This window comes from Macrosteles quadrilineatus, unplaced genomic scaffold, assembly GCF_028750875.1.
Source record: "Macrosteles quadrilineatus isolate MER2022 unplaced genomic scaffold, UCM_ALF_1.0 Scaffold_8__2_contigs__length_117827958, whole genome shotgun sequence".
Taxonomy (NCBI): domain Eukaryota; kingdom Metazoa; phylum Arthropoda; class Insecta; order Hemiptera; family Cicadellidae; genus Macrosteles; species Macrosteles quadrilineatus.
Window position 1 is genome coordinate 30,705,188 of NW_026542601.1, and position 27,950 is coordinate 30,733,137.

The 27,950-nt window shown below is 33.6% G+C and overlaps 1 protein-coding gene across 2 annotated transcripts in view; it reads right to left on the reverse strand.

The window, feature by feature from the left end:
* Nucleotides 1-27,950, reverse strand: part of LOC128999648 (unconventional myosin-XV-like) — a 143,382-nt gene that overhangs the window by 50,118 nt on the left and 65,314 nt on the right. For both annotated transcript variants that reach the window (XM_054426261.1, XM_054426260.1), the window contains exons 10-21: nucleotides 11,750-11,873; nucleotides 11,045-11,199; nucleotides 9,658-9,852; nucleotides 8,780-8,914; nucleotides 7,923-8,210; nucleotides 6,530-6,687; nucleotides 5,527-5,616; nucleotides 4,486-4,620; nucleotides 3,651-3,872; nucleotides 2,931-3,036; nucleotides 1,482-1,632; nucleotides 628-761 (exon numbers count right to left, since the gene is read on the reverse strand). In XM_054426261.1, coding sequence (XP_054282236.1) covers nucleotides 628-761; nucleotides 1,482-1,632; nucleotides 2,931-3,036; nucleotides 3,651-3,872; nucleotides 4,486-4,620; nucleotides 5,527-5,616; nucleotides 6,530-6,687; nucleotides 7,923-8,210; nucleotides 8,780-8,914; nucleotides 9,658-9,852; nucleotides 11,045-11,199; nucleotides 11,750-11,873 — 1,893 coding nt within the window. The remainder of the gene's footprint in view (nucleotides 1-627; nucleotides 762-1,481; nucleotides 1,633-2,930; nucleotides 3,037-3,650; nucleotides 3,873-4,485; nucleotides 4,621-5,526; nucleotides 5,617-6,529; nucleotides 6,688-7,922; nucleotides 8,211-8,779; nucleotides 8,915-9,657; nucleotides 9,853-11,044; nucleotides 11,200-11,749; nucleotides 11,874-27,950) is intronic.

Sequence of the window (27,950 nt, forward strand, 5' to 3'; positions counted from 1 at the left end):
CATACCTCAGGAAGACAGGATTCTGCAGTTCATCAAGCACCTAGAGGTTGAGAAGCACTAAGGGGCAAAATGTTATGCCCAAAGAGTCAACATGTGTCTAAAGCACTATAAGGTTTTATTCTAACACAATCAATCAATACTCATCTCAATATCCATCCAAAAAGAAAATCTTGAGTCAGACTATAAGGAGTCTACTATACAAGTAAGAAATACAAATAACAATACTGAATCATTCAAAAAGTAATCCAAAACAGTGTATTCTGCATTTGTCTTGATCAACACAATGTTCTCCTATAACAAATGCAGTTAAAGCGAGAAGAATCCTAATTTTTCTGGGCAGTTTTGATGAACAGTCACAACTGCTCCAGTTTGAGCAAAAAGATACTTGCAAAACGCCATCCACCGCTTTGTAGTAGGTAGCCATTTAAAAAACAAGCCTGTTACAGTCAATCAAGTAGCCAAGAAAAAAACATTTATATCATAACAAACATGTTCTTCTGATTGCTGTCAACAAGACAAACAAAGAATCCACCCGTTCAAATTTTGCCTCATTTCTCCAAATCACCCTTTAGCATATATAAATGTATATCCAGGCCTATTTTCAATGAGTGTTAACTTGCACAATACCTTAAAGTAGATGTTGGTGAACTTGGAGAAAGCGTGCTGGTCGATGTCTCCAGGTAGAGTGGACGGTTGCGGGCGTTCGACAACCGGACCAACCACCTTGACCAGCTGTCGCTCACTGTGGGGCGGCTGCCAGTCTGACAAACATCGGAAATTAGTAACATGGTGGTACGATGTTTTCAATCAGAAAAATGTACTCAATAGTATGTAACCAGCAATATAGGCAATTAGAAATTAGCCTACATAATAATAATTATTTAATTATCCTTATACGAGGTATGCAAATATTTTATGCTAACACAGTAAAATGTCGGTAATACGACACTTACTGAACCATGTGAGTGTCAGAATAACCATAAAGATTTTTATAATGGAAAATAAAATAAAAACTAACCAAAGATAAACACTAATACTGTACATTTCCAGAACTTTACAAAAATTTGCCAATTACATTTAGTGCCAGTGCAGCTTCAGGTACTTAAGGGGCCTGAAAATGACCGACCGATGGTAAAATAGTATAGCTGACAATAAGTGTAGTGGAAAAGTAGGGGAGGAGGAAGGGAATAACCTTGACTGGGTTATGTACCGCACAGTATTAGGTCTTATTCCAAACCCAGGAGGCGCTACGGTGCTCATTTTTCAGTACATTAATATTAGATTAAATTTGATTCATCGTAAATTATATTGTAGATTACCGGTACCGATGATATTTCTACATTGACTATATATGTTAATTCTAAGGATCAAGAGACAAATTTGGATCAAAGAAGTTTTTTTTAAAATTAAGACAATTTGGACTAAGCACGGCACGTGCGACGTGTGTATAACTAAATGTATATATAATGTTCAGCATTTACCATCTAGTTTGTTGAAGATAAACGCCAGCTCCGCAGGGATGTCTAGGTGGTTGACGCCAGCAACTGCGCGAGATGCTCGCTCCTGCTCCTCCTTCTGGGCTTTCACCTTCGCTCGCTCACGCGCCATTTCGGCTCTCTTCTTCAACTCCTCCTTTAAGTTAACGTAGGTTTTATGAGACAATGAAGTTTCAAAGTATGGAAGTGCAAGTACTGTATTGCTATTTATACTTGAAATCTCTATAACTCAAAGAACCTGTAGCATATGTGGGATAGTTTTTCTTCGACATTGTGTTTAAATCATTGTATTTAATAATCAAGCAGTAACTTTGAGTGGAAAGAGAAAATTAAGAATTTGAATCCGGTTTAAGCATATGTCAGGGATTTTATTGATGTCAAAAAGGACATTTAAAAAGAAAATGCAAGGGTCAATACGAAGAGGAGGTAGTAGACAGTCTTTTAAGACCCAAGCATTTTTTCTTAAGTTTGAAACCGTTTTTGAGAAAATAAAATAATATCAAAAGTAAAAAATTTAAAAAGTTGTATTGTGTACACTGTACAGGCTGTGTGATTGTATTTGGTGGGTACATATAAGTTTCCTTAATAACACGCTAAAACAAAACACTTTACACATTTAAAATGACAGGGGAAAACTAGTAATTCACTGAACACATTTACACTATAAGTATTAAAACCTTTTTTTACATCAATTTAAACTTGAGTAAAGAACCGATTGACAACTAGTTTCATACTAACCCATGTAAATATGTGATGCATTGTTTAGTAAGGTCACATCACAACCTTCACTGACAAAGACTTGTAGTTCACAACTTTCTCTTTATTTTACATTTGAGCCCAATAGTCATGAAGTGTACCAGTGTAATTTATGAGCTTAAATAATCACCATGTGAAAAGTCCTAAGCTTAGACTTAACATCAAAACTGTTAATACTGTTATGTTAAGTAACCTTTATGTTAATCTACAAGCCACGGGACTATATTTTTTCTTTTGTAAGCTAGCTGAACTTTAACACCATAATCAGCCACACAGCTATTTTTTAAAGTTTTGAATATCACATATAATTAATTTAATAATTAATTGAAGTCAGGATTCCGGACGTCTCAAAATTGTGGATCTATAAAATACCCAAGTGTTGATTTTGATTATACGTTCTCAAAGCAAATGGATTGAAAGGCAAATATAATTGTCATAGCTTTTCAGTTTGTCCTGTAAAAACTAAAACTATCGCTTGGATGTAGTATTACCATGGTATTATATAGACAGGACTACAGTGTTTCACAATACAATGCAACTGAATCCTTCTTACGATAAAAACTAACACAAAAAATGTGTTTTCAAATGTTTTTAACAGCTGTTTAGAAAGCTCAATTGGGTGGCTTAAAAAAATTTCAGTGGGAAATTATTTTCACAACATTTGTTATTGGCACTTACCTTCAGCTGTGTGTAGCGTCGTCGCTGCTGCTTTCCTCGGAAGTGAGCCTGAGCTTTCACGACTCCACGACGAATCTTGAGGAACTTCTTCCTCTCTTTCCATCCCCTGAAAGCAGAAGTGATTAATTAATTTCTATAATGTGTTCTCTACCCCCTTGGGACACTGAATGATTTTGCTGGATAAACCAAACCAACTATGGAAAAGACATATCTGGTCTTGGGCTCCGGCTCCCCCGACAGGACCCTGACTCCTAAACACCCCATACCATTACATCCCAACACTTGATCCCAAGATCAAATACAGTAAGTAACCTACTTGGCAATAGACACAATATGTCTATTTATAGCTCAAAGCCTCAAACTGAATGGTTGTGATCAAGTTTAGTAGAAGAGTTGATTAAAATGGTATTTTCTTTTTTTGTGTTTTTCAAAGTTTTTTTTTTATGCACTACTTTAAGTATTTGTTGTTTTTGGTCTGTGTTGAGTATTGGCTAGATGATCAATGTTTGGCTTTTTCAAAGAGTTTGCCAATGTTTGGTTTGTGTATTTGTTTACTAATCTTGTATTAATCTAGGTTCCTTCTTATTTGAAGACGGGAACAGATCCTACATTATCAATTTTGTGAGCATTTTTTTTTTACCAAACAAGAAAAAAAGTTGTCAATAATCCTAAAATAAATTTGCCATAACCAAAAATGAACTTTGACCAAGGAATCATCACCTCATAGCTGCCTGTAGCTTGACAGCGCTGCGCCGCGCCGCCTGGTAGTGCTTGCGTGCCAGGAAGCCCCTCACGTTGCGCTGCACTATGGCGGCCGCACGGTGGAGTATACTGGCACGCTCATGCTCCAGTACTCGCTCCAGACTCTCTCGTAGAAACACCTTGGTCGAGCCCAGCTGATACTGGCCGGAGTGGTCTTGGAGAATGAGGCTACATATCTCCCTGTAGACAGAGACGAAGGATTCAGCAAATACATAAATGCTTGGACAGGTTCATGATGTAACATAGGGTACAAGAAACTTGGATTTTAAGGATTGTCATTAAGAGGATACAATTTCTCGAAGAAACTACCCCCATTGACTATGAAGAGTAATAGACATTGTATTTTCATGTTAAAGGTTTTTACCAATTTTCAAAATGAAAATAAACATAGTTCAGCTTCCACTTTCAAAGTGTACTGCTGATGATTGAATACGGTATCTCTGATGAACAATGTTGCAGACATATTTTGTAAAATTGAGATATTTAAAGAACAACAATGCAAATTAAATTCTCTACTGATGCAAGGGATATTTCATTTTTGTAAATCTAAATACATAGGTTGGCAGCACTTGCATGAATTAAATAATGTGCAGTAAACTGTTTTTGTTTGCATTGGCACAGCCAGAACATTTTTGCTTTTCTAAAAATATTCACTTTTGTCACTTTTTGCAACGTTTTTTTTGTACTGAATAAGTGTATTGTTTTCTTTTTCAAACTCACTGTGTGAGCAAATATGGTTTAAATATAATTGAGAAAAGCTGTTAAAATATAATTGGATTAAGATGTAACTTACCTAGAGGGCGTGCCCCTTGGAGGGAGGTTTCTGCGAGGCAGGAGGTACCGATATCTGTCTGCAAACTCTGGGAATCTGATACGGACCGGGTATCCGAGTTTACGGATCCGTATTGTCTCAAGCATCCCTGAATACCTGAGCAGAACAAATTCTCTTAAACTAGTGAAAAAATATATTACTATTATTTATTAATTTTTATAGATTAACCATATTTTACCTTTTTTTTCAAACAACTACTATCTTGTAAGGTTTTTGAATGCCAGCATATTGAATCCTAGATGATTATATTACAAAATCAAACAAAATAAGTTTTTTAGACAGTGACAAGTTTCTAATTTGATTGAATCAGTAAATTAAGAATGATCATTGATTGGGTTTTGTAGACTTCCCATCTATATGGACCAGCTTTAGCCAATTTTTTATTAAAAAAGAATGTAGTTGTGTGAGAAAGTCACAGAATGCGCTAGTGTCTAAAATTCAATTGTATACCTTATTTTTTGTTGCTGACCAGGTAGATGGGTCATAACAGTTGCTTTAACTCATCATAAGTCATTCCCTAAGTTTGACTTAGTTAAAAAGATTGTGTATTCGACAGAATTTAGTAATTTACCAATCTGTAGGTGGCTCACATAAACTACGAAGATTTTGATAAAAAAAGCTGGCTACAAATTTAACATGGGGATGGAATATCCAGGTTTTACGTATCATCATTAAAGATAGGTTAGTCTTTAGTTAGACATATTTTGAAAAGATTTCTTTTGAAAAAATTAAAATAAAAATAGAAGGAAAGAGGAAAAAGATACCTTACTACTGTTGACTTTATCAAAGATTTGAAAAAGCACAGCCAATAAACAATTTAATAACGATTTATGCTAACAATAATAATGAACAGTTATAACAAATTTACACATTATATAGCATTATCTTTCAAGAATTGACTTTTTATCAAAGCAATGTGTGTGTTTTTTGTTTACAAACAATAATTTTATTCAAACAAAATATTTTTATAATTAGTTCAATAAAAACAGTAAAAAATATTACCTGAGTTGTTCCAAGACTGTTGGCATGTCAAATTTCATTGCAGCTTTGTCGTTGTTGGGTTTAATGCAACGGACAAACCATGGATTGCACCTGAAAAAAGTATTTTAATAGTAGAAATATAGTAGTTTACGCATTGCGTAAAGATAGTGTTTAACGACACAAGTAAAATATTTAAGGTACGAGCCTTGACAAGTGCCTTAAAAACTTCTGCGAGTGTCGTTAACACTATTTACCCAAGTTGACTACACTACTTTACCTACGATAGTGTTTTAATTACTAAAAATAACTACTCATAACTTCTAAGAGAGGTTATGTTTTCGTTTATAGCCTCTCATTGCCACTGACAGTGATACAACAAAACATTGTACCAAACACTAATTGCACCACTCAACAATTAAATTGGTCTGAACAGCTGATTAGTGGAAGTTCAAATCATCACAATTTTACATCTTCTCTCTCAATCCTTGAACCTCATTGGCCTGTACCCGTGTTGTTATGAGTAAAACTATGCTGTTATGAAAGTAAACAATAATGTTATGCGAAACTTTCCAATTCTAAGAACTCAACTGAAACGGCTACTTTAAAAAAAGGTCGTGTAGGTAAAATTCATTATAGTTTATTACAGCATATTTTAGCATCTCGAACATCATTTTAATACCACACTACTTAACATCTACATTTATAGAATTTTAAACACAATTTTAACGAATCTAGTATAATGGTCTAATGATTCTTTAATGAAAATTCTGTGAAACGCGATCAGAGAAAGAGTTAATTCATTTCCAGTAAGTAGGGCACACCCACTAACCTCCCTCTACCCTCCAGCCTTAGGCTGTCATACAGACCTGATAGTTCTATTAAATGGAGCCTTGTATAATGATGCCAAATAGACAGCTAATTTTTTTTCCCACCAATATTTTCATATTATTGATCTTTAAGTTTCTTTCCTTTAAACTATAGTTTAAACTATTGGACCAAATGTTGTAAACATATAAGAACGTACTTTGACATGTTTTCCAGAAGTTGCTGAAGAGAGTCATGAAACCTTGCAGCGACCGTGGGAGTTCTCGGCTTCATGGTGACAAACCTTCCGTTGCTCTTGTTGAGGGTCTTATTGGCTTCATGGGAACTCCTCACTGCCGTGAACATTTTGCTCACCATCTGTGAAAATAGCAGTTGTAATCTCACGGTAATCAGAAATAATATGTTTTATAAAATTTTTTTTTATTTGATGAGAAAAGCAATAGGCTTAGGAATACAGGGAGGAAGAAGGAACTGATACATAAGCTGAGAGGGGGTTTCTTTATAAGGAAACTGCACAAAGTAGCTACTGGCTACTCTACGACTAAAGTACCGTAGCATGCTAATTTCAAGTAAGCCTAATGGCATTAGAATACGGTATTTAAAAAATATCAAAAATGGGACAAATAAAATATTTATTTGCAAAAACAAAACGACAGAAGCTAAGCCAAGTTAACTAAATAAATTTGCTTATTTTTCAGTTAGCTGGTTCTAAACTATGATTAAATTAAAATTAATCTAAGATTGTTGTTAGATTATCTCAAACTCTCCATAATCCTCACCCTTTCTAAATTTAGATTAATTAACAAGAAATAATAATAATTTATAAAAATTGATAAAATGGAAGAATTACCTTATCCAACCACAGTTGCTAGTATGACAACTAGTTTTGTTCCTTAGAACATCGTCAGGTCATTGTATGCAACCACATCTTCAATGTATGTATGTACATTGTGGTATGTCAAAAGATTCTTTAAAAACACTGTCAGAATCACAATAGTAAAAACTAGTCATGTTGATCAAACTATTAAAATTGAATAAAAAGTGATAAAACTGGTTAAAACTGAAAAGGCTGGCCTGTATTTAGTCAGTGACAGTGATAAAGAGAGTGCTGGCCAGCCTTTACAGTTTTAACCAGTTTTATCACTTTTTATTCAATTTTAATAGTTTGATCAACATGACTAGTTTTTACTATTGTGATTCTGACAGTGTTTTTAAAGAATCTTTTGACATACCACAATGTACATACATACATTGAAGATGTGGTTGCATACAATGACCTGACGATGTTCTAAGGAACGAAACTAGTTGTCATACTAGCAACTGTGGTTGGATAAGGTAATTCTTCCATTTTATCAATTATATTTCCAACCAAGGGTCACAATGAATAACAATAATAATTTATCCCTATGGTTTAAAAGTCCCAACCAAACGCAATTCTTTTATTTTCCACTAATGAACTAAAATCAACAGCAAGATGTGCCAGGCCTTCAAGTATTCCTGTTTTATCCCTAACGCTTAAAAATCAAAACTAACAAGACGGGTAAAATCATTACATGTTTTGAGGTCAAATCAAATGCAAAACGGTAACTCACAGGCAAAGAACTGGAAATCAACAACTCAACGACGTCAGGCCTTAAAGTATCCCGATTTTTGTCCAAGAAACCGTCCACATTGTACCAAACTGGGCCTGCGTAGTGACGGATGCCGAACTCCGGTCCATTCAGCCTCGGGCGAGAGTACAGCTCGTTGAGAGCGTGGTTGTAGTGGCACTTCTCTAGGAACGAGAGGTCTGTCGCGCGGGGGAAGTTGCTCTCGTCATCCAGAAGATGAAGGATCCCCACGGGCTTCTTAGATAACAAGTGAATCACTGGTAGGTTGTCCTGAAAATGAAAGATAAAAAATTGGCTTGTGTTGGATAAAAAAAGCTTTTTTAGGCATCGTAGATAAAATATGTTTTGCAACAAAAATGTTTGAGCTTTTTACAAATTCTTTGATATTTTAAAAACTAAAATTTATTGTTAAAACCAAATTCTATTTTAGTTTCTTATGTTGGTTTGGATTTATAACTTTTTTTGTGAGTGTGTGTGTTTACCTACTCCAATGGAATTTTATTTGTATGGAAACGGCTTAAACTGTGCTCTTACCACTGTGTATCATTGATCTTTCGTTAGATAGCATCATTCATTTTCTTGATAACTCAAGGAGAAATGGTATATTTGTCCTGAACCTTCTGCTCGGAATAAAATTTTCAAATATGAAGGCAAATACTCTAAGGAACTGAAGTTGTGTTTAAACTAAGTGATTGCTACAAATTTTACATTTTTTAAAGAATAGTTTTGTTTTGTTACTTTTGTTTTCTCCATTCTTACAAAAATCTGCTTCTCTATTTTCACATTTCTTATTCTTATTACTTACTGATTTCTAAGTTTGCTTAAGTGCATGTACTCACAGCGTAGGCAATATTCTGCCAAACTATCTTCTCCTTGGCGTACTCCTGTTGTTCCAACTTGAAAATGTGTTTGTTGAAATAGAACTGAAGGTTTTCATTGGCATAGTTGATGCACAGCTGCTCAAAACTGTTCTCCTAAAAATATAATAAATTATTTAGCTAGATTATTAATAGATTTTATTTAGATGATTAATAGATAATTTAAAGATATTCCAATTTTTTTTCAAATATTTTCTACGGATTGTATTTTTACAATTAATTCTTAGGTATAAAAAATCATGTATTGTTAGTTAATAAGTTTCTATGTTTCTTTTAATTTATCTAAATTAGGAAAAATATATTTTGTTTAGTAAATAATACTGTTTTAAATCTAAACTCTCCATATTTTACTTAATTGCTTTTATATTCTGAAGATCAATGATTTTCATATGTAAGATGTATAAATAGTTCTATTTTAATGTCATATGGTAAATTAAACGTGATTCGTTATACATTAATCATTCTTCAGATTAGCTGAAAACTATTCATCAATGTATGCTTCTCTTTGGTAAAATTGGAGTGGTTTGGTGTCTCCTCTCTTATTGTAGGTTATTTTACTAACATTAAAATTATAATAAGTTAAACTGAACAATATATTTGTAAAACTATTGGTTGTCCTGTGGAGTTATGTTAAAATATAGCCGATGTAAAATGTTACATATACTGTAAAATAAACTCTAAAATAATAATAGGAATATTAAGGTTGGTGTCAGCACACTTATGATCAGACATGAAACACGAACAAAAAACAGCTTAAATCTACTTTGCTTTTTAACACTCTAATGATGATCATAATAGTCAAAATATATCAATAAATGTGAAAAACAAGAAGACCATACCTTAAAATCTTCAAACCCGAAAATATCCAGGATTGAGATGGCAGCAGTTCGCTTTGTGCCTTTGAACACAATATGGTTGATTCTAGCAACAAGCCAAGCAAATAGCGAACTGTACAGAGCCTTAGCGAACGCATCCCTAGCATCCAAAGCTTGATCGATAGTCAGAGCCGTAAACAATCGTTCGTTGCGGGCTTCCTGCAAACATAACAAACATCTCGTTATTTTACTAAATTAAGATTTGTAATTAGAACAAACTGTAGTAATGACATTAGTTTACTGGAGAAGATAAGATAGGATAAATTTAGTTTCCTAACAAGGTAGCTTCCTACAGTATGACTATAATGTTGTTTACTTGTGTAATACAAGTAAACCTGTAGATCAAAAACTAGGAAGATACATTAGTATAAAATAAATTATAGTTCATGTAAAAGAAATTCAACCAAAAAATAAACATAAACATTCTACTCATTCTGCAGAAAAAAACTGCTGTTTTTCATAAGTGCATTGTGGATCTTAGGTTTCTACCCAGTCAATTCAAGATGGCGGCTAAATATGCTAATGTTTCTAAACATGCCTCTACGGTTCAAGCTATCAACACTCCAAAACTAATTTGTTTCCAATGATTGGGTGCTTTTTGATGGATGAGCTTGATGGATGAGCTTGGATGGATGAGATGGATGGATGTTGGGTGAGCTTGAAATAGATGGGGATAAAAGATTATTTAACTATTATTTAGAAGCTAAAAATCACATGTGGAAAACACTAATTTACAGATTTTCAAAATGATTTTGTAAATACTTAAGGAAACAATTACGAAGTTTTAGTTCATCCAGGGCATAGTTTGGATCTTTGTGAATATTTTACAGTTTATTTCAACTCGATAAACACTTTAATAATGCCACGAGGTTATTTTTTGTAGGACCATGTTTACGTAGTAACCAGCCAATAGGTGGTACCCTCATAGGACCAAAACGACTGATACCTGTAAAGCTCTTTTATACAAGAGTGATTTTACAGGCTAAAATCCAGATATTTTACACGTAACTCGTTAACTAGTCCCAGTAAGTACTAGCCATACTCGCTCTTATAGCTGTTATTAAAAGAAGGCCTTGTAAAATTTGCCTCTACCTCTACCGGTGTCTTTAAATGCCACTCACCAGATTTTGACTGAGGTAAATTGTCAAATCATTTAAGTGTATTTACTAATTGCTTGCGCACAAGCAACATGTAGAATTAATCTTGATGACGTTGAAGGAGTTGGTTAATAGCAGTAGTTAGGTTGAATGTTATTCTAGTCAAAAAGCCAGTTTTTTTTACTCATTCGCTAGCAGCAAGTAAACTTGCCGTGTGTAATCGAGCCTTTAATGTACCAGTACACTATTCTCACCGTAGTTTTGGTAGTCAACGCCTGCTTGATACCGTCGACGTTCAGCTGCAACAGATGTCCAGTCCATCGAATCTCTGCGTCCGAACCGATCTCCACTCCTTCTTGACCGTGCTTCAGCTGTTTGCGGTGGAAATACACGTTGCCCAGGTGTAGTACTATGACAAAATGATGTTTAAATTACTATGATGCAATACTAATGGAAGATAATTACTGTAACACTCAATAACAACTATATCTCATAAGAAAATAGCTGAGTGGTTACATCGCTTGCCTTTGAATATGAAGGTCACCAGTTCAATTCCAAGCGAGATTGTTTTCAGACCTAGATGCTTTGTCAGCATTTGTCATCGAGATGCCAAATAATGCTATAGATAGTAACAACACCAGGGGTTTGGGCCATTTCCTAATAAAAAACTTTAAAAAAATCAAAGGCATAGTAACACCCAAAATATAAAATACACCTATAAAAGAAAAGATAAATATATCAAAAGATCTGAGAATGGGAATTTTTGATTTTCTGGTTCACAGATACTCACTACAGATTTTTTTGGCCAAAAATACCATGTTAAAACTCTTTTCAGTGCATAGAAGTTCACTACAATTATTTTTGGACTTAAAAATAATATACTGTTTTTTGTGTGTTTTTTTACTTCTCAAAGCTTGTTTATGTTCTTTTTTATCTCCAGAAGCTCACTACAATCATACCTGAAGCCAGAATGCGGAAGATGGTGTCTTGCTCATCAGATGTGAAACCGAGTACTTGCATTGCTGAGAGAAGAGATTGGAAATCTTCTGCGTCATATTTCCCATCAATTTCACAGCTCCCTCCCTAGAATGCATCTCAAACTAAACAGTGCTTGTCAAGAGCGTCACTGTGATAAATGTGTTAACAACTTATTATGAATATCTAGTTAGAAAAAAAGCATTTGATGTTATTGACTAAAAATATTTACGTTGTTGTTTGTTATTTTACTAAACTGAATTTTGGCTTAAACAATATTGGGCTTGTAATAAAACTGATAAAGTAAAACTATTTTTTTATCTTGAGGATTGATATAACAGGGTTGTCAGCAGGATCTATAAACTAATTTCACGCAATTTTCCCGGTTTTCCCGGCTAAAAAGTACGGAATTCCCGGCGTCTATTATACTTATAAGAACGGCACAACACAAGTTACACTTATCAGTAAATTAAAAAAAAAAGCAAGAGAAATTGCCCAAGGGACTACGTAAGCTCCGACCGATGAAACGGTGAACACTTTGTGACACATAATTAATTAGTGACGCACTGATGGTTGGGCAGGAAGGGGGTAGCGTGGTGGGTCATTATGGGTGCCATTTTGATAACATCCACTCATAATACTATATTTGGCTAATAATTTGTTCAGAATTATCAGAGATTTTTTTATATAGCCCAAACACGATGTTAAAATACAAATATAAATATGTAACAAACACATTAAACATGGCTACTTCTGCTCTATTTTGACATCCAGTGTTTAACGCCTACGTGGGTCTTCGGGCGCCACGGTGCGACGGAAACGGGTTGTAAATTTTAAATCAGCAATTCTGAAGCAGTCATTCATGTTTACTCGACGTTTCACAGGTCGACTTTGGCTAGTGTATGTAGACTTCACAACTTGTAAAATCTGAAAATCTGCTTATAATAATTGTGTGTGTCATGATTGTGTTGTATTTTACATAGTTCTTTAAAGTAACGGTTCATAAGTGCATCCAAAATATATCTCCGTGGGTTAGGTGTAAGAAAGGGTCATGGGGTCCTAGCTTTATCAGTTGAAAAAATTATTTTAATCACATTTCCCTACAAACTCATGTTAGATGGCAACATAATAGAAATTCCGTTCGAAAATGGCATCTAAGTCAAGAATTGATTCCCCTGGCAATCTGGGATCGACCCAGTGGCCTTCTGATTTGAAGGTGTTTGCTATAACCACTTGGCTACATACAGTAGAGAATGTTGGTAACATTTGACTTGAGTGTGTTTGCATAGTGATTACACTTTTGAAATAACAAGAAACTAATAGTAAACAACGAAACGTCCTCTTAATATACCGGGTGGAACTAACGTTTTAAATAATCCGATCGGTAAGGATGATAAGTTTTGACAGCGTGTAACGACAATCTGTTGTAGGTGTGGAGCTATAGGAATTGAATATATACATATATACATATCTACGAGATTCGCGCTTCGCAACAAGGCGAAGAAGAGAACAGAGAACGACATCAATGCCACACATGAGTACCTGATGATTCATGAATTGTTCAATACAAATACACCGAATGTAATTTTCCGCGCATTTATTGAGAAACAAAACATTTGAGACAAAAGATATTATAGATTTGTTTTTAATCTTAAAATATGCATTGTACAAAGGGGCCTGTGCGCAAATTGCGCGTTATAATTGGTTCAAAATTCGACTGCTGTAGAGGTGTACATTTAAAATTAATTTTCATCAACTGTTCCGACTCCTGTTTGTTAACTGACTATGGTTAAAAAATCAACAGAAGGTAATCAGCTGTTCAATTACTATTCACGTTTAAAACCGTTGTAAAGACAGTTGTTCAGAAACACTGACTTTTAAAAGTCCCTTCTAGAAATAAAAAGGCTAGGAGAACGAAGCACTAGGTAAATTTTCATTCTAATTATTATTCGTTCCTCCGATAAATGATAAACTTGAAAATTACTTCTCAATCCGCAGAATTATTCTGTGCTCAACCACTTTAATCACTTTTCTGACCGCGAACAAATATGTTAAATGTGACGGCCAAAAAAGTGATGTTACAGATAAAACCCATTTACATAAGTATTAAAGATTTATAGAATATGTATAAAAGTGAGCCATAACTATAGTTTAGTATGGAGTTGTATTTTAATTAAGTTAATATAACATTTATTCCAAAGCGTTGTACAAAAAACCTCAATATTAACATAACTTTTATTAAATAATTTAAGATAATTGAAAACATGATTAATAAGGATGACAATGAGAAAGCTCGTTTGAGATTGTACAAATCATATGCATACACATCAAATACAAGTGGGCCAAGATATACATACATATTATATTGAACACATGGATAAACTTGTAAGCCTGTGAATTATTGACCAGTCAGGCAGTCCATGTTCTACAGATCTGGTGAACAGCTTGCATCAGCATGTGTGAATGTTCACAAGAGGTATGATTATTGTCCAAGGTAACCATTGATTATTATAATAAAAATTGCATTGAAACTGTCTGTAAATTTCGCTAATCTTAATCGCTATGCCTTTTTTTTAAAGAATGGACATTTTTAAATGAATTTTTTTTCTTCAGTTAATTATTTTAAAATATTTCAATAACATAAATGTATTCAACATTAAATGTTGTACCATTTAAACCGTATTTCTATTTTTTTAATTTATACAATTCTACATTTCGTATTTTTATGAAGATATTGATCATACAAAAAACACAATAGAGGTAAAAGTGACAAGTTGTCAAAACAAGCATTCAGCTTGAAATAGCAAATTCCTTTTGTTACTCTGTTTTGGTAACTTAAGTGTTTTGTCTGTTTATTAATGTTAATATCCATTACTTTGCACAAAATATTCCGAAGTAAAAAGAGTATGGATTCATTGATGGCTTAGTAACCCAATAATTTTCCTAACTTAATTTATAACAAGTTGTGTAATCATCAGTAGTAGCAAAATTGTATAAAAATTATCCTTGATTATGAAACTAGAAACTACAGTTACATTGTTACAATTTCTTGGAGTTTTTCCAGTTGTATTGGAGAAGAATATATTTTTTGCCAAAAAGCGTAAGTATTTTGGAAGTCCACTGTACACACAAATAAGGTATACATTTTTAATACTACTAGGAGTGTACTAATGTAATGTAACACGTCAAAATACATTTAGAGTTGGTGAATTAAACACAAAACCTTAAATAGGTATATTTATGATAGCTCTATGACGAATTCCAGGCTAGATTTTGTTTTGTAAATCCGAACTAAGATGCTAAATTGACAGGGAAAATAGTTAAATAGACTGAAAAGGAGTGAATACCGTACACTCAATAAATAAAAAAAAAATGTCAACAATCTTTCATCTTAAATCAAATGAAGAATGATGAATGTTGATTTGAAGTACAGTAGCTGATGTTGTTGAACAATATATATTGTTGTTGAAGTAATATACAGAGTGTCCCGGAACTCTCTACCAATATTTTAGGGCATTGCTCCTGGGTAAGAAACATACCTAAATATCATATTTAAATTGTCCGGAAGTCCTTACTTACACAGCCACCATTTTGTTTTTTTTCAGTTATATTTTTTTTTTAGAATTGTTTAACATATGAAATGGAAAATTTGCACAAACATTTATGACAACTAGACAAAGCTACCAAAAAATTATGACGATTTTTCAGTCATAAAAAAATGGCGGCCATTTAAAATTGTGTTTCTTAAATAACTCAAAAATCGTTGATTTTTAACCGACTTCCCCACTACCAACAAAAGGAGGAGGTTCTCAATTTGTTTGTGGCGATGTTTTTTTTTTCTATGTATGTTCACCAATTTCTCTGTGATTCTTTTACCGATCAGTGTGGTTCCACCACCAAAATAACCAGGAGAGTTTCTATTTGGTACCTTATATATTATGTTTAAGTATAATATTTGTTTCGGTGAAAAATTCTGAAAACCTTAAATATTCGTAATTCTGTTTTTAGTATTGAATATTCTGACTTACAAAAACATATATGTTTCAGTGAATAGCTGTATGATATTGACAAATAAAGGTGTATTGTGAAAACCAAAGCATTCGTAAAACAGGTCTAAATATAAATCAAATGCAATTATTCCTTACACGACCTAAGAAGTGTGACAGTGCATAATCGTCAATTGTCTTAAAAGTGTTAAATATTTTATTTACTAAACATGCATTTGCAGATGTGGAATGTTTATTAATATTCTCTACCCAGTTACTATATCATATCAATACTATTATGCCTGCTTCGGAAAGTCCTAGAGGAAGATGATTTGCAATTTCGACTAGGCTATATCTTGAGCAAACAAAACCCCCTACATGACTTACACCACTTTTAGCTGAACCAATCTTTCATATAATATTTTCCAAAGGTACTATACGAAAGGTACTATGGTGTTAACGACCAATTTTCCACTTTTGAGGGATTTTTTAGTGCTGGTAGCTGAGGAATAACTTTTATATTGTTCCAAAAGGCTTGAGACGTTACTGTATTTCTTTTTATAATGTAGAAGTACACCGATTGCATAAAAAGATGACGTCTGACATTTTAATGTATCTAGAAAAGACAATTAGTATTTCATTAGGCCTAATGTAATGGACAACCCTTTCTTTCTTAAGGAATTATCTAAAGATGTTTATTTTCATACCCATTGATTATGTAACCTGAACAGGTGACTCAAGCAGTTTTAAAATAATGATTGTTCTGTGGAACTTTTGATTGTTTCAAACAGTTTTGCTTATCAAAAATCCTCAAGTAATTAATATATAAAAAATTATACAGTCACTAAAAATCATGAAATAATTTATTTTTGTAAAAAAATACAACCGACTTCAAACGCTCTAAAAAGAATGAAATAATTTCAATAAAGTAAACTTTTGTATTAGGCAAGCTCACGTATTTCAAGTCGGCGCGGCTCAAACTGCAAATATGATTGAAATTATTGTGTGTGTATTTTGAAAATCAATAAATTGTAGCTGGATAACATAAAAATATATAAAAAACATTCTGAACTGTTTTGTTTATATATTAAAGGAAATATTTTCTTGTATTTTATGTTTACTTCAGAATAAATGCATTATGAAAATAACACACACAAATGTTCTATATGAATAGGAAAATAATTTAGTTTGATATTATGTAGGGAAAATAAGCTAGTTTAGTATTAAAACGTTACTTTTCAAAGTTAGAAACATTAAAATGCGTTATGATCTTTTTAAAGATACTCGTTAATACCACTATAATGCCGATCTCTGATTACGGTAATAAAATAACACTTAACGCATAACTATGAAAAAGACATGCAGATTAACACCTTTGGTTATAGATAGTCACCTGCAATGGACACCCTCTTTCAATTTTGTATCAAAAATCATCATAGAGCCGCGCCGACTTAAAATACGTGAGCTTGCCTAATACAAAAGTTTTCTTTATTGAAATTATTTCATTCTTTTTAGAGCGTTTGAAGTCGGTTGTATTTTTTTACAAAAATAAATTATACAAAAATTTTAAAAGAATAACTTATATAAGGCAATTTCATTACAAATCGATTGACACCTTATTTTTTAGATTGGACGAGTATTAACTGAGATATGGCAACTTTAGTGATACGTGACCGCTTTCAGCATGCGCTGCAACTCCAGCGGTCACAGACTTCCGGACAATTGAAATACGATATTTAGGTATGTTTCTTACCCAGGAGCAATGCCCTAAAATATTGGTAGAGAGTTCCGGGACACCCTGTATACTATTCTAATGTTTAAAGTAGATTCTGTTGTTAAAGTAGATGCTTTTGTAGAAATCGACGCTGCTGTTCAAGTCAAGTAAATACTGTTGTTGAAGTATAGATGCTGGTGTTAAAGTAGACACTGTTGTTGAAGTACATATACCAATATATAAATAGATGGCGTTTACTAGGTACATTCTGAGGTTTAAGTTGATGTTTGTTGAAGTAGACGCTGAAAACTTCTCTTGTCTGGGTCTATGGACAATACACAGACAATTATCTTTATTTGTGATTTCTTAAAGAAATTCAATGACATCACAAAAACTAAGGGGCAAGGACAAGGCTTTCGTGCAAGTCATGTTTTACGAGTGACATTAATTAAATGTGGTTTTTTCAGGATCACAGCCACGGCTGAGAAAGCTCCTCATATGTTGCACTATTGGTCAGTTTGCTCTGACAGCCTCTAACCTTAACAGAATTGTCCTCATGATGTCTGCAGCCCCTCCAGACATGGTTTTGACCATGGTCATAACCGGGTTTTACCAACTCTACGACACAGTCACCATGCTTCTACCACTGATCAACTTGAAACATTTCCATAAATGTATCGAACTAGGGAGAAAGGTTATGGCCTCGAGTGGTGGTCATATGCCGAAATGTTCACGTGCCTTCTTAAATTACTTTTTTCAGAACATGCAGTGTATTTTAATCATAGTACAATTCAACTTCCTATTAACAGTTTTGGGGATTCACAGGTGACTATTACAATAATTGAAGGATTAATTACAAACTAGTGTGCCTGTTGCTCGAAATCGAGCAATTGTCAAGTACCGGTATTATACAGGATTTATTAAAAAAATAACATTCATCTTCTATGAGTGCTTAAAATCGAGCAATTGTTAAGTACCGTTATTATACAGGCGTTATTTAAAACTGCAGTAATAACAGTAATTATTTTCTATTTCGATAATTTTAAAAGACTCAAAGCTTATGTAACTAATTGAAATACTCACTCTATTAATAACGGGTTGAAATAATAAACACTTATTGTAAAAATAATAAATTTTTTAGAAGCCGGCCTTATTTTTAGTGTTTTTTACAAATGTTTCCCGACTTATAGCTGTTATCAGTAAACTTTTCTTGCGTGTATCCATTTGATCTGATCTTAGGTAGGTTTTCTTTACCACTGTGACAACATGATTTGTATATTCTTCATGATTTTTTTACTTGCAAAATAAGTTGCATAGCGGAACTGGTAAAAATTATTCATCTCTTCAAGTGATTGTGTATCTGGATTCCTTGCTGTTAGACCAGACCTCTCTTATAGTATTCTCTTACGTATACGATTTCCTCTTAACCTCCTCCAGTTTTCAATATTTCTTCTTTAAACCTCAAGAAATTTTCTGTTCTTCCAACAAAACTGATTAACTGTTTGGATTGGTCTATGACTTCCTGAATATTACAAACATTAATATTTACTCCCAAGAAGCTGGTGAGTTTCTTTTTATATACAGCTGTTTTTTGTTTTTAAATTTGTTCAATGTAATTCTTATGGTGAAACCCCGACCTTTGAAAGGGTCTCCCTAAGGGTATGAACTTTTAAATTCTAAAACCTTAATGCAAAGCTACGAATTGGGCCGAATCTTTTGACACCTTAAACGTTGAAATTGGTCCACAAAAAATAAGGGAGGAGTAGTGTTCACAAAAAACAGCCCTCACGTATTAATATAAGAGATCTAAATTCATTTGAATGTCACTTAGGTAGGGTAGTGTTAGCAAATCTTGATTTTTTTAAATACAGTACAGTAGATATTATATTGTAGTATTTATCTTATGTAAACCATTATCACAATCATTGTTTCACTATTAAAACAGAGACCAAATGCTGGTATTTAACATACAATACAAAAATGAGTGTACAAGGGAGTGAGATGCTTTTTGTATCTTTGCTGTACCAAAGAACATATAACAGTTACAGACACCATGCCTAACATTTTGTAGAGCACCCCTATACTCCCATGAGGTGCCCTCAACCTGAATTTTGATTGGCCAGGAGTCCAAAATTTATCCCAGCAAATCTGCATACCTTAAACCAATTCTGTGATCCTTGTAAATAATTATACAGACTGTCCCAAAAGTCCCGGACCGGTTTAATATTTTCTAAACGACAAAAGATAAATCAATAAGATTTGATACATCAACACCACACCTAAAAATCTACTTTTTCAAGGAACTATGAATTTTCTGTCATATCATGGGGACGTCCCGCAAGGAGTCGGAAGGAAATCTTAAATAGGAGCATAGGTCAATATGCACATAGAATGAAAGGTCTTTTTTAGTAGAATACAATGCCGCAAACCGAACTTCAAAAGGTTGATCCTGCTCAAAATGGCGGTCGTTCAAAGATTTCTTGAATCCGCCATTTTGAATCTTTGAACGACTGCCATTTTTTACTCAGGCGTTCTTTTGAGCTTGAATTTACGGCATTGTAGTCTACTAGTGAAGACCTTTAATTTGATGTGCATATCGACCTATGCTTACGTTAACAATTTTCTTCCGATTCCTAGGGCTGTGCCCCCTGAGGAGTAAGCGTATAATAGCAACACAAATTAAATTAATCTTTGAACAACTGTCATTATTGACTCGGTTGTCCGTTTGAGTTCAAATTTGCGGCATTATATTCTGCTAGTAAAGACCTTTAATTTAATGTACATGCCAACCTATGCTTCTATTTAAGATTTCCTTCTGACTCCTTGCGGGACGTCCCCATGATATGACAGAAAAATGATAGTTACTTAAAAAAGTAGATTTTTAGGTGAAGTGTTGATGTACCAAATCTTATTGGTTTATCTGTTTTCGTTTAGAAAATATTAAACCGGTCCGGGACTTTTGGGACAGTCTGTATAACGACATATCCACAGACACCTTGACGTACGATGAATAATCATTTATAAAGAAAACGCCTCAATATATTTTTCTTATTTGTTTGCCAAAAGACTGTTTCCTGATATACATAAATAATTAAACAGTCATATGTTCTTCAATTGTTTTTGGTTGAAAACAAATAATAGTTTCAGTGTGTTGTTGTGTGGAATGAAATAAAGAAGATGGTTTTTGTTCACATTTATTTTTGTCATTTCTGATATTTTATATTAACTGATCGTCCGTGATATCGAGTTGATCGAATCACGCATATTGACGATATCAACCTAATCACAGAATACGATTCATACTTAGAGGGGGCATCAATTTGTTCACAAAGATTTCTAATACCTACCATGAGTCATGACAAGACTTTTTCCATAGGGGTGGGGACCAACTATAATAGTAGAGAATGAAGTAAAGGACATGACGTTGATATAAGATTATAGTTAGCTCACTTTTGGCTGCTTGGTGGGGATTTTAATTTACAGACAACTCTATTATTGCAAACTTAAACAAAATTAAAGTTGTAAAGCTTTTGGAGTGAATTGCACTCGTTAACACCACCAGGCACCCTAAACCTATTATAGCAAATACATATAAGTACATTATAATCATCTCACTCCAGTTCTACATCTCACTTCAGTTCTACATCTCACTTCAGTTCCACATCTCGCTCCAGTTCTACATCTCACTCCAGTTCTTCATCTCATCCAATAATTTTTTGTGGATGTCCGTCTATGTTATTGGCGTTTTTGTAAGGGAACGGCCTAAACCCTAGTCTTGTTACTATCAAACTGACCTTTTGCTTGATGCATCATAAATTAATTGATCAGCAAAGGCTTCTGGGCCAGAAATTATCTCACTTGCTGGAATCAAACCAGCGACCTTCAGATTTGAAGGCAAGCAACATATCTACTCAGCTACCCAGTCAATTAAACCAATCATTAGACCTTAGTCAAAAATATTCACCCATAGAAAGTGTCACCACTTTTTAAAAAATATGCTAACACATAACACAAGGGCTATGAGTTGTTACTGTCTTGAGCACGTTGTGTTGGACAGCTATGTAAACATTTCTTCTTATCACCTGAAGAGTAAAAAAAAAATTCCTTGTGATAAATATTCGTTACTTGTTTGGTCTAGATATGTTCACTTTATTCACTTGTAAATCAACTTTTCAGATCAAAATACCAAACTGCTCTCCTGGCATTGGAAAAATGCAATTCTATAATTGTTGCAAACACAGTTAACTACACATTTCTAACAGTTTTGAACATCGCCTCGATGTCCTACAACCAAATCAACCAAAGATTATCAAAATTGTCAAATGGGAAGTTGGAAAAAGATGTGACAAGTGAAAAAATAGAAAATCTGCGGAGGAAACATTGGAAAACTGGCAACTTGCTTGTTCAAGTTTCCCGTGCATTTTCTTTTTACGTTTTTCTATTCTGCAGCACAACCTTCGTTAAAATGACTTTCCTTGTGTACCTACTGTGTGTGACCCCTGGAATCTGGAGCTCCAAGTTTGCTGAAAATCCTAAAACTTTCATCGCTTTACAACTAACACTCTACTCTATTTGTGGTTTATCGATTGATTTTGTCATTCTGTGCTCTGCTTGTCAGCAAATACTTGATGAGGTAGGTTTTTAAAAATAGAATTTACTTAGACTATGCTACTTTTGCTGCATTTTAAATTTAACTGAAGAGAGAAGTAGACATTCCCCACTCTTGTTTAAATTGTAGCCAATTCTGGAATGAAAATTAACACAGTTAAATTGAGCCTTCCACAGGAAATTAAATTTACTGTAGCACACATGGTTAATATGTTGTATTTGAATGAAAAATTGGCTACATACTTTCTATATAGATGTGAACAATTTGATATAAAAGAACACTAGCTCACAAAGATCTTTTAGGACAAAAGAGCCAGGCAAAACAATTTTATACTTTTCAATTGCTTGTCCTAGTACCCTAGTACTAAAACCACAGAGAAGTAAGGATCAGAAGAAAACTGGCTAATGGAACGACCGTGCGCTTTCAGCTTTTGTATGTTGTGCGTACGTAAGCGCTAGGGCAATACAACAATAATGAAAACTCGAAACAAACAATAGTAGTGGAAGAGCTTGAGTGGTGATCATTGTGTGAAAGTTCCTATTGCACAGAGCACAAGGTCTTTGTCGAGCATGAGCGTTGTAGTACATGATGGCAAGAGGGAAAGGAGTGTGAAAGGGGTTAGGAGAAGCAAACCAACAGTGGTGGTTACTGGGGTTGGACACCAAAACTAGTGCTAGACACCAGTGACTAGAGCTTGGCACCTTTTAAGTGCACCACTGAATGTTTCCTCCGTTACTTATTTCTATGTGCTAAAAAAACCAAAGAGTAAGCATATTATAAAGTATCCACCCTAAAATATGAGAAAACATTAATTTTATTGGTCTTCAGGGTACTCAACCTATAGTAATCTTCAGTTTTATAGAATAAGCAGTTGATCAAGTCAAAGTCGATGGTTTGATTTATATGGTACATTTGGATAAACCGATTTAATTAAGAAAAGCAATGTTTCTATTATATCCAATAATTGATTTTCAAACCACATTTCAGAACCATTATTTAATTCCTTGTGGTTGTTTATAACAAGATTTTAGGAGTTTGGATAAAGAGTTCCACAACTGTATTGTTAGTTTAATTTTATAGAATGATTTTTTGACTGTAAAAACTGAAACATGCCAGCCTATTTACTGTATAGGTTGATGATTGTATTTATTTTACAGGAAAATAAAACGCCAGTGATTTTATACCGTATTTTGAGGAAAAAGTCTGTTGCTTCAGAAAACAGCACAATCCTAGAAGTAGGTATTTTATTTATAAATCTCTCTTCAAGGATATCACAAGAGACGATATACAAAATTCTGATTGTTTAGGTACCTAGCCAAGTGATTATAGTGCTTGCCTTCAAATGTGAAAGTTGCTGATTAGTTTCCAAGCAAAGCGAATTCCGATGATTGCTCAACCAGATCAGTGTTGAAGGTAACATCAAATCAAGGTTAAGTTTATTACAAATATTTTTATAAGTTTTGCATTATTTAAGCATCTGCTGTATTCAAATTATCAAGCTCAAGGTTGTATTCTGTTACAGATTCGTAAGTTTCTGTTCAGCATCTGGTCCAGGAACCTTACGTTGAATGGTTGGGACTTTTTCTACGTTTCCAAAGCCATATTTTACGAAGTAAGCATACAATATAAACTGATAACTAACTATGTTACTGAATCATATTAGTTTATTGATCAAAATTATGATTAATATAAAATCAATATTATAAGCCAAATGACAAACCAACCGATATTTGTGAACTAAAAGTCTCAATACGTAGTTCGAATTGAGTACGTAGTATATTTATCTCAGAACTAGTAGATCAAACTTGTACCCTTTGCTTCAGAACAGTGTGCAAAGTGCAAACCTAGTAGATTAATTCTTTAAATCGAAGTGTAAAAACAATGGCAGAAATTTAATATACAACTCCATCATTAAATCAGTTGATCATCAAATGCTCCTATATGATGATATGATTATCGAGAATAGAGTAGTCATAGATTGATAGGGGTTTACGGTTTCACACTACATTGGTTAACTAAATAAATAAATTAATAAATCTTTATTGTCACATAACGTTTACAAAATATAGCAATGCTGTAAAACTGGTGTTATTGTCAATACAGTATACAAATACCTTAAAACTAAGGAGTTATAAAAGAATAAAATAAACTAACGCTATGAAAATAGAAATAATTGTTGTAGACATAATAGATAAACTTAAACATTGCATTTAAAATACCAACTAATTACACATCTTGATCACATAAAAACTCATCTATACTATAATATGTTTTCCTTAAAAGAAAATTAGTAAGGAAAACATATTAACTCGGTCATAGTAATGGAACATACCTTTATTTATGAAAACCGATGGTGCATAATATCAGTTTTGTCTGTTTCAGGTGGTATCACAGATTGTTTCATACATAATTTTGCTAATTCAGTTCAAAATATTTCAGTAGTTGTAGATTTCCAAGAAAAACTAATTGATGATTAAATTTATGGACCCAAAATAATCTGGTGTATTTTTTTATAACATCAGTCATGAAATATTTGTATTATTCTACTCTTATAATTTGAAAACTAATAACAATTTATAAAAGATTAACCATTAACAAATTGTAGTAATATTTATAACTTTAGAAATAGTTAGCAATATATTTCCCAACAGCGGCAGACTGAATTCTTACTCAATCGATAAGTAACTTAATTTACGAAGGTTGGAGGATTAAAATTTTAACAAACATTGTAGCCATGGATGGATATGTAATAAATCAAATAAATTAGGTATTTTTTATAAATTTTTAGTTCATCTAGTTTTAGCGAATTTCCCATATAGGGAATAAGCTATTACCGTAGTACTCATGGTAAGACCTGGACCCAGGACCGATTTAACTTTTTGTTTTGAGGTCCCTAGAGGCCAAAAACACCATCCGTTCAAATTCAAGAAAAACAAAAAAATTCATCCGTTCATATATATGTGCCTGTTAGCGCGATAACTCGAGCAAAAATGATCCAATTTTGATGAAATTTGGTACAAATGTGTAAACCTACGTTTATTCGAACGAGTTCGCAAACCAGCATAATCGGACCATGGGAACAAGGGTTTATGGGGTAAAGATGGGTTTTTCCCATTTTTGACCCTAAAATCAAAAAAAAATTCAATTTCTTTTTAAACCGTTTTGTAGAGCTTAAAAAAGAAATAATTCAGTATATTAAAGCGCTGTTGTATGCCTAACGGTTACGGAGAAAATTAAAAAATAGTGTATTTTATAATTCCCATGTTATTCTTATGGAGAAAATTAAAACTGTTAAAGTTTACTTGTTTATGGATATATGTTGATAAAATTTGACAAATTTATTTATTTCATCTTATTCTATTGACGTATGGTTAAAAAAAACTGTTTACCTTCCCCGTAGCAGCAAACCTAAGCACTCGTTAAATCTAATGTTATTCAAATTGCGAATAAATATGTCTTATTTACGGAAATATTTTAGTAGAAATGTAATGAGACAAGTTGAAATTCGCTTAGTCTGCAGGTTTGCTGCACGGGGGTATTATTTCCTTTCATGATGATATTTTTCTTGTGTTGGTAGTTTATAATGTTGTATTTCTTGTTACCAATTAATAAATTTGTGTTAGTAAAAATAAAAAGTAAAAATATAAGGTGGTGTTACATTTTGTTCCTTTTAGCGAATTTCCCATATAGGGAATAAGCTATTACCGTAGGTCCATGGTAAGACCTGGACCCGGGACCGATTTAATTTTTTGTTTTGAGGTCCCCAGAGGACAAAAACACCATCCGTTAAAATTCTTATAAAAGTTTACTATAAAGTTGTATTACAGAGCATTCAATTTTAAACAAGCTGCTAATCGATCAAAACGCATGCCAATAGATGATAGATTATAAAAAAAAGTTGCTGAGGTTTGTGCCGATGTCAAGGTCAATTGACAAGAAGTAAACAATTGCCAAACATTTTGCGAATGGCTAGTAGACAGTAGTACACAACAGCTGCGCGGTTAAGCCGAAACACGGTAGAGTTAATTTAGTAAAAGAGTTTGTGCACAAATACGTTAAAATGTTACAAACTATTTTCAAATTATTATAACCTAAAAAAACCAATAAGATAAGATAAAAATATAAACTTGATGCTATTCGAAGTCAATGGTAAAGGTAGGTCCTAACCTCACATTGCGCTCAGCTATCTCAAAAGGCAGAGTTTAAGGAGACAAATAATAACTTATGTTGATTGTCTTAAATTTACCCATGTCCGAATGATGTATGTAAAAACAAATTTGATTATGATTACGGATTTTGGTAAATAATAAAGACAACACAGACGTTAAACATATACGTTTATTAGGTAGTTCTTAAAATCCATTAACTCTTAAAATTCACTCGGCACACATTGAAAATTGAGGCAATTTTTAGCTAAATAACCGAATTTGAATTTGAATTTGAACATAGTTCAACATTTTGCAGAATAAACTTATACATGTAAGTTTGCAAAACAAAATAAACTTATGTCGGTTTAGTTATAACAAAAATAAAACTTATATATGAAAAAAACAAATGACAATAATATATTTTGATAAACAACATTAGTTACATTACAGAGACAGTATTAACATACGATACAGACTTTGTTTTCTTGTTTGGTATGCGTCATTACAAAGGAACGTAATATATTCATCAGTCTTGCAAATTATTTGCAATGCCATGCAAATACCAGCTGTCCTGACCTCTCGATATTCCTACAGTAGGCCTACATAGCTTTGATGATAAAATTCTGCCCTTGTTTATATTAATATGCAAAAACACATACCAGAAGTTACAGTACATAGCTATGACATCATTCTGCCCTTGTTTATATTGATAAGCAAAAACACATACCAGAAGTTACAGTACATAGTAATGACATCATTCTGCCCTTGTTTATATTGATATGCAATAAACATGCCAGAAGTTAAGACAGTCCATCTCCCCTTACACGACTTAAACTTACATTCCAGGGAATGCCTAAAGACGGTGACACACTATCGATCTTTTCCCCGAACAAGACCCCGAGCAGGGAGAAGGGAGAAGGGAGGTCGAAGGGAGCATGTTCGATAGTGTGTCACGGGTCTGTACACCGATCCAGACGGCGAACCAGACATCAGGCCGAGCAGGGAGACGAGCGCTCTGGAGGCGGTTTTTTGGCGAAAGATCAAAGAAAAGATCGGTCCGATGTACAGAGTGATGTACGATAGTGTGTCACGGTATATTTTTGCCCCGTACATCGTCGCAAGCGCCGCACCGAGCGGCCGCCTGCGCTAGCGTTGATAGTTCTAATTTAATATGGCAATTAAACTCTTTAATTGATAAAATAAATAAATGTTGGGTAATATTTTGCCGTTATATATTATGGACATTTATGTTGTAATTTTGTTGTGTGTTTGGTCAAGGTTGAAAATGTATTTTACAAGTTGAAACCGTTAAATCAATGATACCAATGATGTTTAACTTGAATTAAGTAATTGATGTTATACTTTAATTCTTTCAAAATTAATATAAACATACAAATTGTTAAAGGCAATCAAAACGATCATTCTGTAACATGTTATTTCATGTTTTATTACTGTTTTATGATTACCGCCTACGCGCTCTCACTCACACACGCTCTCCATCTCTCTCTAAACTCCCTTTTACCGCGCTCGGTAGAACTTGTCTGATCTTGGTCTTGTTTGGGGAAATGTTCGGATTGAAAATTTGCAGATTTTTACCTCCCTTCTCCCTTCTCCCTGCTCGGTTCGGGGTCTTGTTCGGGGAAAAGATCGATAGTGTGTCACTGCCTTAATCCATACCAACAGGCCTAGCCTCTCCACATTCCTACAGTATATAACTATGACTCAACT